This window comes from Apiospora phragmitis (genome assembly GCF_038363925.1).
Source record: "Apiospora phragmitis strain CBS 135458 chromosome Unknown utg000007l:2111988.0-4706623.0:1.0-2598199.0, whole genome shotgun sequence".
Lineage (NCBI taxonomy): Eukaryota > Fungi > Ascomycota > Sordariomycetes > Amphisphaeriales > Apiosporaceae > Apiospora > Apiospora phragmitis.
The window spans coordinates 2,372,887-2,387,910 of NW_027117406.1; the positions used below are offsets into that span (position 1 = coordinate 2,372,887).

General features: G+C 55.8%; 6 protein-coding genes across 6 annotated transcripts; 1 reads left to right on the forward strand and 5 right to left on the reverse strand.

The window, feature by feature from the left end:
- Positions 1-1,615: 1,615 nt before the first annotated feature.
- PG994_008340 (uncharacterized protein) lies at positions 1,616-1,861 on the reverse strand (the record flags this gene model as incomplete). Its single annotated transcript, XM_066859749.1, has 1 exon — positions 1,616-1,861. One exon carries the CDS (start codon positions 1,859-1,861, stop codon positions 1,616-1,618), a length of 246 nt encoding a protein of 81 aa, XP_066715236.1.
- A 385-nt stretch (positions 1,862-2,246) lies between these two features.
- PG994_008341 (heme peroxidase) lies at positions 2,247-4,409 on the reverse strand (the record flags this gene model as incomplete). Its single annotated transcript, XM_066859750.1, has 5 exons — positions 2,247-2,959; positions 3,043-3,332; positions 3,433-3,830; positions 3,887-4,053; positions 4,124-4,409. The coding sequence occupies 5 exons, from the start codon at positions 4,407-4,409 to the stop codon at positions 2,247-2,249; spliced, it is 1,854 nt and encodes a 617-aa protein (XP_066715237.1).
- Positions 4,410-5,188: 779 nt separating this feature from the next.
- Positions 5,189-6,079, forward strand: PG994_008342 (Cloroperoxidase; the record flags this gene model as incomplete). The annotated part of the gene is made up of 3 exons (XM_066859751.1): positions 5,189-5,358; positions 5,438-5,670; positions 5,760-6,079. The coding sequence occupies 3 exons, from the start codon at positions 5,189-5,191 to the stop codon at positions 6,077-6,079; spliced, it is 723 nt and encodes a 240-aa protein (XP_066715238.1).
- A 281-nt stretch (positions 6,080-6,360) lies between these two features.
- Positions 6,361-9,903, reverse strand: PG994_008343 (uncharacterized protein; the record flags this gene model as incomplete). The annotated part of the gene is made up of 4 exons (XM_066859752.1): positions 6,361-8,939; positions 8,995-9,161; positions 9,247-9,314; positions 9,592-9,903. The coding sequence occupies 4 exons, from the start codon at positions 9,901-9,903 to the stop codon at positions 6,361-6,363; spliced, it is 3,126 nt and encodes a 1,041-aa protein (XP_066715239.1).
- Positions 9,904-11,545: 1,642 nt separating this feature from the next.
- PG994_008344 (uncharacterized protein) lies at positions 11,546-11,779 on the reverse strand (the record flags this gene model as incomplete). The annotated part of the gene is made up of 1 exon (XM_066859753.1): positions 11,546-11,779. One exon carries the CDS (start codon positions 11,777-11,779, stop codon positions 11,546-11,548), a length of 234 nt encoding a protein of 77 aa, XP_066715240.1.
- Positions 11,780-12,437: 658 nt separating this feature from the next.
- PG994_008345 (Carboxymethylenebutenolidase) lies at positions 12,438-14,125 on the reverse strand (the record flags this gene model as incomplete). The annotated part of the gene is made up of 5 exons (XM_066859754.1): positions 12,438-12,825; positions 12,938-13,124; positions 13,234-13,674; positions 13,776-13,832; positions 13,894-14,125. 5 exons carry the CDS (start codon positions 14,123-14,125, stop codon positions 12,438-12,440), a joined length of 1,305 nt encoding a protein of 434 aa, XP_066715241.1.
- Positions 14,126-15,024: the final 899 nt, after the last annotated feature.

Genomic DNA, 15,024 nt, shown 5'->3' on the forward strand with positions numbered 1-15,024 from the left:
GATGGGTGAGACGGTCCAATCGCAATTGTAACGGGGGCATAGACTAACTAGCTAGATTCTCTTACCCCAGGTAGAAACATACATATATGGCCTCTTGAAGAAGGGTATGTAGGAAGGCTAATGCGATCGATGACACCCCCGTGGATTGACTTTGTAATAGCCCCGACACGAGGTGGTTCATTGCCCGTGTCTATGCCTGTCGGTCGTCATCGCAGTCAAAGCGATCATCGTTAATAGCGGTCGTGCAGTTGTGCCGGGTTTTTGGAGAGCCAAGGGACGGCGAGGTAAGGCGAGGTAAGGTATCTTGATGTATCTGCTTTTATTGCTCTTCTTGAGAGCGAGTAGTAGAAAGCTCCACGGATCGAACCCGGTTTGCAGGCGTGAGACATTGTCACCCACTATCACCTTACCCAGAAAGTGGAAAATAGTAGTGATCGCCCCTGGAGGAGAAACCCTGGTTCCGTTCACCATCGTCACCATTGCCATGGGAGGTCAAAATCATGTTAAGAGACCAAAAGCATTCTAAGTTAAAGCAGTACTAACTATCACGGGAGTGATTGGGGTCCCCAATAGGAGAGAGAAACCTGCATCTGCGTTGTCTTTTGACTGTCCCAATATCAATATGTACACCCAGTACGAAAGAGCGGTCACGTTTACCCCTATCTGGCTCCATCAGGGTCAACTTGAGACACCTCATCCGCGGTATGTACCTCTAACCTCAATTAGAAGCTAATGATCACCCACGATACTGAATAGATTCCTCGTTTTGAAGGGTTGATGACATAGGCCTATTACGGATCGCCCAACCATTGCGATAGCACCCGCTTCCATGGCCTCCAACCCACTGTATGCACGACCAAGCATTCTTCTAGAGCGTGCCACTCCATAGGCTTCAGCGACGACAAGATGAAAGACGTCATCATCTCTGTACTTCTTGAGAGCCCCCGATCTTCCACCTTTCCCACGCCAAGTCATCAACATCACCCCGATCAAACACCGACCTCGGCCCCTTAGATAGTCCAATCGATTCGTTCCGCTCACTGTGATTCAGATCGTCAATCGCGAGCACCAGCCGCTGTGATCCTTATCCCATTGGAACACCCAGCGAGAGAGACCGGGGCAGTTTCTACTCTCCAACATGCGCGCCAGCTTGACATCTTCGTCCTCGGCGAGCTTGGTTGAGCCGTCGTAGGAGCCGCCAACGGGTTTCCACGCCATTGCACGGCGAGCTTAAGGCCTCTTTCCCTTGACACGGCACGAATTCCCTTCGCAGTCGATCATGCCCAGGATATCGAACTCGTAGTTTGCGAGGACATGATCGCTCTTGTCGCCCTAATACCTCAGCTAGAAGGAAGAGGCCACCCCCACTGGCAGCCGCGTCACTCTGGGCTCAGCCTAAAAGCGGTGCATGAGGTAACTGTCGAGAGGGTCCATGGCGTCAATCTTCCCCGGTTGCTATCATTGGCGCTATAAATTCATTGATCGTGACGTGGCCCCCTGTTGGGCACATTCGAGGGGGCCTGGGGGACATCTTTCCCGCACCTCAATCGAACAGTGCCCGGTGTCGCGAAAGAGCGCAGCCGATGATTATGCCCACCACGGCCAGGTGTCATAATCAATGACCATCCATGGATGCGAATGGATGTCTCAAGCTCCAAGAAGATATTGACCAACTGCCTAAGAACCTCCTCACGTTGGTCGCTGGTGGGCGGCCTTCCGTTTCGGGGCCTTTGCCTTCCATATTGTGCATCACGATGATGTAGCCGATCCTGATCTCTTTTCCAAGCTCCGACTGGCTGGCCGAATCGTAGATCTTAGGGGACGAGATGCCAGTACGGAAGAGGGTCTGGAGAAACGACATGGTGACATAGCTGCTAGCCACATTATAGAGGGAAGAATACCGAGCCAAAGTCCTACTTTTCATGCACATACCTAGAATAGGAGGCAAGGGGTATTATCCAGTACAAACTGACGTAGCTAAAACATGCTTTCTATGAATTCCTGACAGTCACATGTGGGCTAGACTTTTACTTTGGGCCACAACATTGAATTAAACCACGCCGCCTCGGCGCACATACGCCAGAGATATCCAGAAGAAGAACTGAAACTACCAAAGAGGCAATCTCCCGTCAACAGCGACCCACCCCATTGTGATATACTCTCCATTCGTATTCCCTTTTCATCATCCTATTCAATCCCGAACGCTACCGGACGATTCCTATCATATGTACCCACCTACCCCCTGCTTACTTGGCCGTCGGCGCGTTCGTCTCCTTGCCCGTGTACTTCTTGGACTCGTCCATCTGCGCCCAGGGCGCGAAGGCGTTCTTGCTCTTGCCGAGCGTCGTCCCGAGCTCGGGGAAGTGGCGGACCAAGATGTCCTTCATGGTCGTGTGCTGGACCCAGCGGAAGCCCTCGGGCGTGTAGGTCGCCGCGTTCCACTGGCCCGCGATGAAGCGGTCGCTCTTGAGCCGGCGCGACGCCATCAGAATAAACACGCGGAACGCCGTCTCGCTGAACCCGAAGCCGGGGATCACGGGCTCGCTGTGCGACCCCACGAGCGCGTCGACTTTGCTTACGTCGCCGCCGTAGGCCGCCGACAGCTCCTCCGCCAGGGTCGGGTTCTGGTGTCCCGTGATCTCCTCGAAGGTCCGCGGCACGCTCAGCCGCAGCAGGCGCCGGAACTCGCAGTAGCGCGGCACGCCGCGCTCGCGGTCGCGCAGCAGGTCCACGGTGCCCATGTCGCGGCGCACGCCGTCCGGGTCCGTGAAGTCGCGCAGGAAGTCCGGGTAGTTGTTGTTCGTGATGGCTCCCGGGTAGTTGATGCCGAAGGTGTAGAAGAGGTCGCCGAACGAGAGGCCGGCGTCGAGCGGCGCCTGCGCGCCCTGGAAGGTCAGGGCGCCGATCGGGGTCGTGGTCTGGTGCTTGCCCTGCTTGGCGTCGAAGAAGGCGATGTCGTCTGGGACGTTGTTATCCGTGGTCAGTAGAGAAGAAAGGGCGGGCAGTAAGTAAGCAAAAAGGTGTTTAGGTAAGGGTAACTACTCACCGGGAATGAGAGATGCATGCGGTATACGGAGACGAATTCCTCGGTCAAACTGTAGGGGACACCGTCATGGTCCACGCCGGAGCCGGGGATGCCGGAAATGATCTCGCTCGTTTTGGAGACGCGGCCGACCAGCTTGGTGAGGTTCTCGCCGACGATGCCCCACCAGTTGGCGTTCATGCCGATCTCCAGCGCGGGGTGGGCCAGGATGGCCGGCGTCCATTCCACCGTGTGGATCTTGGCCATCAAGGCGCAATTGACAAGCCTGGCCTTGTCGAAGATCTGGTCTCTGCATCACCGAAATGGGTCCCAATTAGCTCAAGAGTCCCACGAGATATGAGTGCCATGAAACCAGAGACAGGCAGACACGAGGAAGAAGGAAACATGACTTACCCAGTCCAGTTGGGGTATGCTGGACCAACATGTCGCACAGCGCATTATGCTCGAGCGCGAACAGTGTGTGCAACATCTCCATGCCGACCCACCAGTTGTTGTGGAAGCCGGTGAGCGGGTTGCCGTCCTTGTCGCGCGGGATGAAGGCGCCCGTGCCGTTCTGGTTCAGCGTGAGCTTCCCGTCGGGCAGCTTGGTGCGCAGCGACTTGGTTTCCTTCTCGTTGGAGCCGTAGATCTGCGAGCCGTCCCACCAGGAGGTGTTGACGTTCTTGTATCCCGGGCACTTGAGGTCGGAGGGGTCGAGAGTGGCGTCCGGCTTCGTCTTGGGTAGCTGCATGGTCTTGCCCGACCATTTATCGCCTTCGGGTAACGGTATGTGCCAGTTCTCTTCATCCTATGTGAGAAGTCAGTCTGTGGCTCTTCGGCTGTCAATGTTGCAAGGAGCATTACATTCTCGTGATTAAACCAATCGTGGGTTTGGAACTGAATCCAAGCCGCGGCCAACAGATTGAGCGTCGTAGCCGGCTTGAAGCCATTGGGCTTCCGCACCATGAACTTCTCGCTGATGGCCCGGGGATTCGGGGTCCAGAGCTCCTCTCGGTCGGCTTCGGGCAGTTCTCGCGGGGGAAGTTGCGCCCGAACCGCATGCCCGCGCAGCCCATCAGCGGCATCTCGAGCGAGTTGTACTTGCCGTCCGAGTTGCGCGCGCCGAGGAAGCGCTCGTCCTCGAGCGCGTCGCCGTAGGTGCCCTGGGCCGCCGGGTCGGCGTAGCCGTCGTGCAGATGTATGTGCGCAGCGAGATGCGCAGGAAGGCGAGGTTGAAGGCGCCGAGGAAGCCCGGGAGCTTGTACCAGGGCACGAACCGGTTGAGGAAGGCGAACGACGAGACGGCCGCCCGCTCAATCAGCGAGGGCTGGAACTTCTTCTTGGGCTCGCTCATGGTGGTCGACTTGCTCTTCGGCGGCGAGTCCATGCCGTCTGTCTGTTCAATGAACTAACTAGCTGACTGGTTCGTGTCAACGCCCTTCAGCGCAGGTCAGGCTATCATATAAGCAAGGGCAATGGTATCGGTCACAAGCCAAAAAAGCAAGTCCTCGTAAGGATGATCCGCCAAGAAGTATTGGCTGACTGGGATGATGCATATGATGCCTATGGTGCATCGGGCATCGGAAGCTGACCGCATAGCTGCCATGCTGCGGTGCTGCGGCGCTTTGCAACTTATACCCTTCCCAGGCCGTTTTGACTGAGTGAGACTTCCGGCAGGCTGGCAGCTTTGCGTTGAACAAGGGCGGGACTCATAAGGCTCGCCATCCCTGCCCGCCCAACGCCACGCAATCTTCTAGCGGTCAGCTTTCTTGGATCGGCAGTTCTGGGTACTACATGAATGACAGAAGATTGCCCAATGGTCGGAGCCGTTCATGTAGGTCTCGCGGCATACAGTCGTACGGCACCAACGCCCGTGTCTCGTTACTGGCCCCAGGCCGCCAGGGTGACTCAGTCATAAGCTGACTACGCTCCGAGACTCGTGATCCGACCAGTCAACCCGTGTTTCAGCCAGCCATGATCCAGCCGCATTCCTAATGTGATAATGGTGTGAAGACGCCCCTCGCCCTCCCTGATCTGATCTGTAGCTCAAAGACAGGAGGGGGGTTCTGTCCTGTTTGTCAAATACATATTACCTGCGAGGTAAGGTTTGGCTTCATCGTGTCATTCACAGCTCCAACAAGTCGAGGCAGTACGCACGCATCAATCATGTACTTCACCGTCTTCAGCGCCATCCAGGCGATCTTCAACTTCAACACCAAGGAGAGAGACGAAGATCGACGGAGGATCGCGAAGGAAGATCACTCATACGACAGGTTGAACATCACCCTCCGGGCGCCGTGTCCGGGATTGAATGCGCTCGCGAATCAGGGGTACCTGTAAGTCTACCTGCTACCACATTCCAAATTTCGCCATTGCCCAACTTTCTAATTGACCTAATATCCTTCTCTAAAACAGGCCTCGCGATGGCAAGAACATCACGTTGCCCATGCTGGAAGCCGCACTGATGGAGGCCTTGCACATGACCGGCACCGTCGCGCACGCATTAGCGATCCAGATGAAGGCGGTATTGCGCGAAGATGGGACCTTTGACCTCAGCGACAGCCGAATGCACAACGTCTTGGAGCACGACACTTCTCTGACTCGTCTCGACTTCCGCCAAGGAGACAATTTCACCATGCAACCCAAGAGTAAGCAAGCTCCTTTCAGTTCCATCCGGCCCCGAGTTTCCATTACTGATAGTAGCTAATATGCTCAATTGCTTGTCGTACTCGAATAGTGCTCGAAGCCATGATCGCCGACGCCGAGGGCGGCCCCGTCACGCTCAAGACGCTGGCCAAAACATATACTCGTCGCAACCGAGAACACAAGGCGTCGGGCGGGCAGCCGCTAGGCGCCGTCATGACGTTCAAGGACCTCCTCATCAAGGTCGGCTACATCAACACCGAGACGACGGGCCACCCCGCCCCGGAGCAGGTCCGCCGCTTCTGGACCGACGAGCGCTTCGAGGACTACCTGCTCGACAACCCGGAGCCGCGGACGCTGCGGGGGCTCGTGTGGAAGGCGGCGGTGCTGTGGTGGCATGTGCACTTCTGGTAACTTAGCTTACTCTGATTATTCGTTTGGGTAGGATGGGACTGGGAAGCGCCTCCTCCCTTGGATTGCTTCCAATTGTTTAATTGTAGGCATGTGATTGATTGCGTCCAGCATAGGATCTCTAAGGGGAAAGGAATGGAAAGATTGAAACGCTCTTCTTATACCAATGCCGGAATATACTATTTGCCAAAGTTCCACGGTCGTACGTAGTGTGTGCTTCAGCGCAAGAGGATGCATCTGGTGCACATTAGGTCTGCCCCCCATTACCCCCTTTCCTTCTTATATCAGCCCAACCAATCTTCAGTCCACCTGCGCATCCACTCAACCTGAACAGCGGGCATATCTTTAAGAGCCGGACTAGCCTTGACGCTACGGTCTACAGCCATAGGCTCCGCGATAGGTCCGTTCGCCCACAGGCCATCGCGATAGAACGTGAACAGCTTGATCGCCGGGTTACTCGCCACATAGGCATCATCATCATCACGCGCAACGCGCTCAGTGGCGTCGCCCTTGTTTTTCTCACCGCTTTTCTCCTCCAGACGCCGGAGCCACGCTGTGGGCGGCACGACGTCGAGCTCTCTCCCGAGGCGCTGGCGCGCGGCGTCTTGCAGCGCAGGGAGAAGCGCGGCCCACTCCGTCGTGCGGGGGTTGCGAAGGTTGAAAACATATGCGCCGCTCCCGCTACCATCATCAGCTTTGGCTAATACTGCGAGATCCACGACGGCCTCGGCGGCCAGGTCCGACGGCATCCAGTCGATCAGGGAGAAGCGCGGCCCGAGGTTCGCAGGCAGGCAGCCTAGGTGGAAGGAGCTGATGACGAGGCTCGGTAGCCATTCAGAGCGGTTCCACATCATTCCCATCCTCTTCTTCTTCATGTTCCCGCTGCCACCAACCGGTCCCGCAACCTGGCCCACGCGCGCGATGCTCGCCGAGATCCCCAGGTGACGACTCGCCGTGTCGCAAAGCAGCTCGGCCAGAAGCTTGCTCCGGCCGTACCCGTTCGCGTGCGCCGCGTCAAGCGAGTCGATGATGGCCTCGGGAGCGGGCCTCTCGTAACTACTGGCCGCGGCCGCGGCTACTGCCCCGATTGAGGATATGAATAGGACCCGCGCGTGCTGAGCCGTGGCAGCGGCGAACGAGAAGAGATTCACCATGCCCGCCAGCTGCGGCCGGAATGCCGCCAGGGCCAGGTTGAAGTTAACGGGCCACGCGCTGTGGATGACCAGTCCGACACGGCTCCGCAGCGTCTCATAGGTGGCGGCGTCCAGCCCCAGGGCGGGTCGCGCGAGGTCGGCGCGGAGGAAAGTAACGCGCTGCTGCCCCTCTTCGATCAGACTGGCGTCGGCGTCCAGATCCGCCCATCGCTTTTCCTGCGCCGCGCGTCCGCCGTCCGGGCCGTGGTTTAGACAGAAAACGTGGCCGACAGCTCCTTCGCGGTCGAGGAGGGCGCGCAGGATCATGGTGCCCAGTGTTCCAGTGGAGCCGGTGAGGATAACATCAATTGGTGTGTCTTTCTGGGTATGAGGTGGTGATGACAGATCTGGGACTGGGATCTCATGAATTAGCTGCCGGTAGGTCGCCAATAAGGATTCCATGATGTTTCTCTCATCCCTTTCGGTACCATCCTTGGCCGTCATGACAGCGGTTGCTAGCTCTGAGACTGTTGGGTTCTGATAGATGGTAGACAACCCAAGATGGGGGCGATGAAGGGCCCGCCGCAAAGCTCTGGTTAGTCGGAGCGCTTGCAGGGAATCCATTCCTCTCTCGAAGAGGCTGTCCGAGTCTTCTAATGCCGGCCACTCCGTAACCTTCAGGACAACATCGCGTACACGCCGGGTGACCATGCCCACGTCCCCGAGAACATCATCAACGCTCGCGGCTTCGTCTTCGTCGCCGACTTCTTCTCCGTCCAATGACACCTTATCGGCGTTCTCATACATGGCATTGATCTCAGCCTCGTACAGTGCAACGCTAGCCCCTCTCTGAAGCGTCCCCTTCCCCGCGCGCACCAGGGGCCGGTCCGGCGCCGTAACGAAGACCAACGGCTTCTCAACCCGCGCGTGCGCGGGCGCGGCGCGATTGGCTTCCTCAATGCTCGGCCAGACGCGCTCGATCAGGGCAGCCTGGGCCGCGGTGGTGTGCACCGGGCTTACCGGCTCGAGGAGCAGCGCGGCCTGGACGCGGTGGGTTCCGACCACGAGGGCGGCGCTGACGAGGCCCGGGTTCTCGCTCACGATGTGCTGCTCCATCGTGATGGGGTTCGTCTTCTCGCCGTTAAGGAAGACGACGATGTCGTCCGCCCGGGCCTGCCACGCCCACGCGTCGGGGACGGTGGGGTGCGGCGCGAAGAGGTCGCGGGTGCGGTACTCGTCGAGCCCCTCTTTGCCGCGAATGGTAAACGTCGGCTGCGTGCCGGATAAGGACTCTCGCCTCTGTATAACCAGCTCGTAGAGTTTGTCGGACACCTTCTCGAAGACCGCCCCGGTGCACGGGTGGAAGCGGACGTACTTCCAGTCCCTGCGGGGATCCAACGCGGCCGGGACGAGCTGCTGCGGCATGCCGACTTCGGAAGCGCCCCACTGACACCGTAGCGGCATCGCGGCCGCCACGACGTCCCCGATCGGCTGCGGGAGGTCGCCGCCGATGTAGACGATCAGCTCGAGGTGCCGGGCGCAGTAGCGCAGCAGGTCGGGGCGCTGGGCCAGCTCCGCCACGACCGACGGGACGAGCAGGGCGATGTCCGCCGGCGTGTGCTCGAGGGCTTCGACCAAGCCCTGCGCGGTCACGATGGCGGCGGCGGCCGGGGCAATGACGGTGTTGCCGAAGGGGACGGCGTAAAAAGTGTCTGACCAAGACCAGCGCCCTGGAAACAACGGAGGATCAAGTCAGCAATTTTGGCATACACAAAGGGGACGGACGAAGCAATGTTTGTACGTGAAATGGTGGTAGCGTCACCAACACCCGTTTGCCAAGGTAAACGCTCTCGAGTGACGGGACACCTTCGGGAGCCGGGCAGCTGGACGCGTTCTGGTGCCTGAAAAGGGTTTCTGGGTCCAGATTAACGGCTTTGGTATTCCAGTCGAGCCTGAAGTGTGTCTTCGAATCACATATCAATAAACTTTATTTGGCACATACGCGTGGCTACGGAATCAAAAAGGGGGAACGCCTACATGGTCATAAGAGGGTCCTGTAGACCTTCTTCTAGAGTCTTCGAGTACTCATAAGTAGGAGCTACTGTCTGCAACAGTTCGTCAACACTTGGTATCAGAAGATGGCGGGGTGCAACAGTCTCCAATAGAGGATGTGCTGTCGGCGGTATCGTTGCTGGGTGTTATGAGAGTCCGGCAATGTAGGGATTCAAAGAGCGACCGATGCGCCTCGGCGCTGTTTCGCGGCGACGTGAGAAAGAGCTGCGCGGGGGGTTTCCGACCCCCCTCTGGTAAGCCATTTCTGCTCTATACGCAAACTGGTCTCTCTCTCACTCAAATAATGGCGTAGTTAAGAGGCTTGCTCACAGAGTATCCCGTCTTAACCGCGGCGAACCCCAGAGCCGGGATTCGCGCATCGTTGGGCCCGACATAGGCCAAGGCCTCATTGTCCCGTCCAGGTCCACCAAGCTTCTCGACCAGCCGCCAAGCAAGGCCGTTCACTAAGTTGGCGAGCTGCTCGTAGGTGATAGACCTAAACCCGGCTTCGTAGGAGGTCGGGACGGCGGGCCACATGCCATACACAGCGTCCGGATCAACGCTGGCGATGTGGTCCACCATGTGTGGCAGAAGAGTGCGCGGCCGTTTGGAAATAACGCCATGGTCGGCAAGGGTGGCCATCGCGATTATGCAGTTGGCGATGTTCGCAAGCAGAGTGTTTTGGGGTCATGGACCATGTCGGTTCATTCATTCGTTATCTGGACGTCATTTGAGAGTTTCCGTGACTTTCTCCTTTCTTTGGGAGGGGGTTTTCCCACCACCACCACACTTGTACACGTCCGATGGACTAAGCTTTTGACTGAACTTCATACGGGCTGATGTGAGATTTAAACCAACTTCTCGCGTCAAATAAGATGACCGGGATTCGCATAATCCTTAGCCTCCTTCCTACCTTGGATTCCGGAGGGATTTCTGGAGTGGGGCCCGTCCGCACCGGGGTCAGATTATCATCTGATTCAGGCGAGTGAGCTGACAGCAGCTAATCCTGGCTTAGATGGACAGAGGGCCAGACTACACCAAAGCCATTCTCATACACGATAGCTACATAGAGGTATGGCAACGAGTGTTGGAATACAGCAGATCGTAGGGCTTGAAACATACGCATTGACAAGGTTGCTCCATCTTTTGTAGCCAGTTGGCTGGAAAAGCTCTAGCGTTGGTTCCATTACTTCGGTCGTGATCATGGCCTGTTTTCTCTTTGGTGTATCTAATACAGATCCGCCGGATACCACTTTGTTATGTATCGCCTTCAATCCTGTGTAGCTACTAGACGGGATGCAAGATATGCTTGGTTAGGGGTCAGCAAAAGCAGCCCTTGGCGATCTACAAGTGTGGGTTTCGGCTAAGGAATCATTGCAAACTCCCAGCAACGGTATATAAAAAAGGCAAAGGTGGCTTGACACATGTATGTTGCTTTTTATCTGGAACTTAGATTACAGAGGACCCCCTACACCTGTCGAGACACGCCAAATACGGTCTGTTGTTCTTGATTCCCTCGGGGGTCGCGCCACAGCCTAGTCCAATCTTGCACTTGCTCACACCTTTCTGTATTTCTTTCCTAGCGGCGGGAATTTGCTTCAGGTATGTTTATACAGTACCAAGAACAGGTGAGACTTGGGAGCCTTTACTACAAGTTGCGAATCGGCAACAGTGTCCTAGGGAGTTTGAGCGAAGAGCGTTGATTCTATCAGTTGATCGTGAACAATCGCTGTCCACCTTTTGCTTAAGCTTCTGTTGTTGCGTAAGACACGCCAGCTAAGTTTAAGCTGAACTTTTTTATTCTCGGCCCAGATGAGAGTGAACCTCCTGCTGTTGAGTCAGGTTGCTATATAGCTTATCCGGGTTGGTGATGTGGCATGCCTGAAATTGGGACACTACTAATGTATGAGCCAAAGGATTTGTGGTGGAATCATGGAATAATATAGTTACACTGTCATTAGCGATACCATTAACGCTGAAACTGGGTTATTCGAAATTTTGTATGTGAATCAGCTTGGTAGTGCACTTGAGAGGTTTTTTGATAGCGTCAATAACGCTCGAGGCAGTAAAGAGGTAGAAGAAAAGAACGCTGGTGTGAAACATATCTTCACGTTATGAGAGATAAGAAACATAAACCTACTTCCTAATAGTGTCATTTTACCTGTGGGATCAATCTCGCGAGGCTTTTTGGTGTTGTACATCACTATTCTATTCGCTACCTGGGCGTCTTTGGCAGACTGGGTAGTAGCCGATCCCCTAACCAGGCCAGGCAAGTTAACCCGTGTCAAATGGGACTAGTCTGGACCAGGTATCTCGATAAATAACACGTCTTTACTGAAAGCCTCATTACCAGCGAGGCCTCGTACTGCTTAGCCGGGTGAAATGTTCCCTGCACGAAGGCGACACCACAGCACATCGTGTCTTGCTCTGCTGGGCTCCTATTCCTCCAGAACACAGGGTGCCCAGATCCCGTGTCCGGGTGGTCGCCGTCGAAGCCATCTTCTGCTTCCTCTTCCATGTTGCCATTACTGATCATCAGACTAGACGATGGAGATTAAAAATTTCGCCACCTCTTGCCGGAGGAGGATTGTATCGGTTGCCAGGCATTTGAGATTTCCGTGTATCTGTGCCTTCCTTATCTTTCTGCACGCAGATATAACAGAGTCTCGGTCTTGTTTTGTGTGCTTTTTCTTCACTAAGGGGTAGGTACTGGAATTATCAATTCAGAATTAAGGGATTAGTCAAAAGGGTAATGGAAAAGTAGTGAAGCACACCAAAAATTGAACTGATCACTACCGGACTCGAACCAGTATCCCCTTTCCTACCACTCAAGTAAGAAATGTGCTTTACCATTAAGCTAAGTGAGCCTACGAGGGTGTCGATCAGTACCTTGCTTTCATACTCGGCGATCACACTATCTTCTATTATAAGGCCAAGGGTCATTCACGTCGGTAGAGACAGCAGGCAAACACTGTCCCGGTAGTCATTAGTTATCGCACTAATGTTGTCACCAACTCGGTCATGCTAATGTGGCTATTTCAATTCTACCTGAGCAACGAAGGGTCTGATGAATTTTTTATTCGCATGCATTCGTAGGCTAAAGTCGTTGGCGACAATATTTATAAAAATAATATAATATTCAGAACGCCGTAGTTTATTACTTTGGCATATCGATTCTATATGGCATTTCCCATATCACCATGTTTGTCATCGATCTTTCCATAGCACGAGATGTTAGATATCTTCCCTCTTCGCATCACGGCCCAGCAGCCTTTCGAGGGCCAAACCCCAACATTGCATTTGAGCCCACGGCACTTTCGTCTTTGAGCTTTGACGCACTTTCCACGCCAGCCACTGGGACTCGATACTCGAACTTCTCTCCTAGCGGCGCAGATGCCACCTGGTAGGGGGAAAGGTAAGTACTCGGGCAGGAGCCCCAGCTGCCTCAGAAGCGTCCCCTGGTCCCAGCTGATGTGTTCATGGTACAGCCGATCGCCTCGGATGTTCACGACGCTGGTGAATGGCACTTGAATGTACTTTCCGGTGGGCGGGACACCTGGGATCCTGGTTCCGAAATATTACCATCTTGCTCAGCCGTTGAACCAGCTAGCAATCGGCACAGGAAAAGAGAGAGAAGTGGGCTAGAGGAAGAAGAAAAAGAAGAGGAACAACTTACAGCCAGTCGACAACGCGGTCGTGGGTCATCTTGGTTACGAACTCATCGATAACTCTATCGATGCCCACGGTCCGGCTGACAAGCTCCAGCTCCGTATCCGGCGGGTTTGCGAAGACGAAGTGGTTCGTGTAGAACTCGGTCAGCTTCTCCCTACCTATCCCGCCCGTCAAAGTCGGGATATGATTCACTTTGATGTTAATTGCCGTCAGTAAATTCATCCTCTAGCAACCATCCCGGCTACATGCACTTGGGGGTGGGGCATGAAAAAGGAGAAAGAAACCCAGCGCCGAACTCACCATAGGGCTCTTCGACCATGGTGGCCATAGTCTGCTCAACGTCGCGCGCCTCGAACTCCCAGTACGTGTGCTCGTCCCAGATCTTTTCGAGGTCGAACCAGGGCCCGCCCATGAGCGGCTTGAGGAAGGCCAGGGTGCGCGTGTGCGCCACGGAGGCGGAGCCGGCGTGGTAGTGCTCGTGGGCGGGGATGGCGAAGGGCGGCGCCTGGGCCGGGGCACCGTAGTAGTGCTGCTTCACGTTGTCGGGCCCGGGCGCCGCTGCCGCATCGCCGCCCGCCGTCTGGGTGCCTGGCAAGTGGGCCAGGGCGGGAAGCCGGCTGGTGGCGGTGTAGGAGGCGGAGGCGGCTGACGAAGCTCCATAGTAAACCACGGCCACGGCCTCCTTGCAACTGGCTTCGATGATCGTCGCGGTGATGGGGCACGCCGTTGTTGCCGAATATACTGGGAAGTAGTTTCAGACTAAGTAAGGAGACCACGAGACACGACTCCAAAAGTCTAGACCACGTAGCAAGAGTGCCGGCCGCCGCCCTAAATTCACATACCGATGAACCCGAGCTTCCCGGTCCCCTCGCACGAGGGCAGCTTTCCCAGTTCCTGAACTGCGCAGTGGAGCTCTTCGGTCAGCAGCAACCCGCCCGCGTCCACGACCTCATTCGATACCAGCTTCAGCTGCGCGACGGCGTAGCCCTCCTCGCCCACTTCTGCAGCGGCGGAGGGTCCGGGTCCTGTCGTGGCAGCTGGACAAATCAAGGCTGGGGTCGACCAGGAGGACGAGGCCCGGGCCGTGGCCGCGCCGTGACAGTGGAGGCTGCAGTGTTAGGGTCGGAGTGATAGCGATGGAGGGGCGCTGGGCCGTGGGAACCGGCGTCTTCTCGGGATTCGTCGACGACATGGCTTTCTCGCTCACCGTCCGTAATCAATCGTGGAATACAGATTGGTACAGCACCTAGTGAATGAGTTGATCTGCCTCCTTACATACACTAGGCAATCACGGCAACAATAGATATGACCACTTCTACTTCTACTACCTCGGTTGAGGCGTGACGGCGACGGCGGGGGATCTCAACCGGCCTTTAATAGTGGAGATCTGGGCTGCTGGGCATGGAGGTGTGGTGAGCAGTGCCGTGCGGCCTTGATGTGGGGTTTGCATCATCCACAGCACAGGTACAAGTAAGCAACGCACCCAGCAGGCCCGTTCAAGAAATCCGGCGAAAATACCCTTACATGAGGCATAGTATAGGGGACGATATGTATTTTGAGATTATAAGGGAGGCAAGGGGAAGGTGTATAGCTTGGCTTTTTGCCTCACCGACATGACCATCATGTTGTTTGGGATGGAAAAGTGTCGCGACCCAAGATGTCCATGACGATCAGGACCTCATTCAGGATCGCCAAACCACCACCGCTGCTACCTGCAGGCGACAGAATGGATACTTACAATGGCTCCCGGCTTTTGCGAAAAAGGGTCCTGGAGGAGTTCTCGGAATCTTGCAGCTTTGCTGAAGAGATTTCTTGCAAGCAAGCTGGCAAAGCAAGCAGATTCTTTCTGAGGGCCATAAATCGTGACACATGGATTTCCTCGAGGACACGCGGATTGCCCACCACGACCTGCTACGCTGCCCAGCCATTGGGCCATTGGCTAGCGGTGGCACATTTCACTGCGGGTGGGTGAGCCCACTAAAAAAGCCGCTGTGGGGATGCACCGGAGCTAGGGTGCTTTTCTTATGCATGGATGCATTGCATGGCAAAGCTCCAAATTTGGAACTACGATTCTCTCGACTGAGAGTCGCT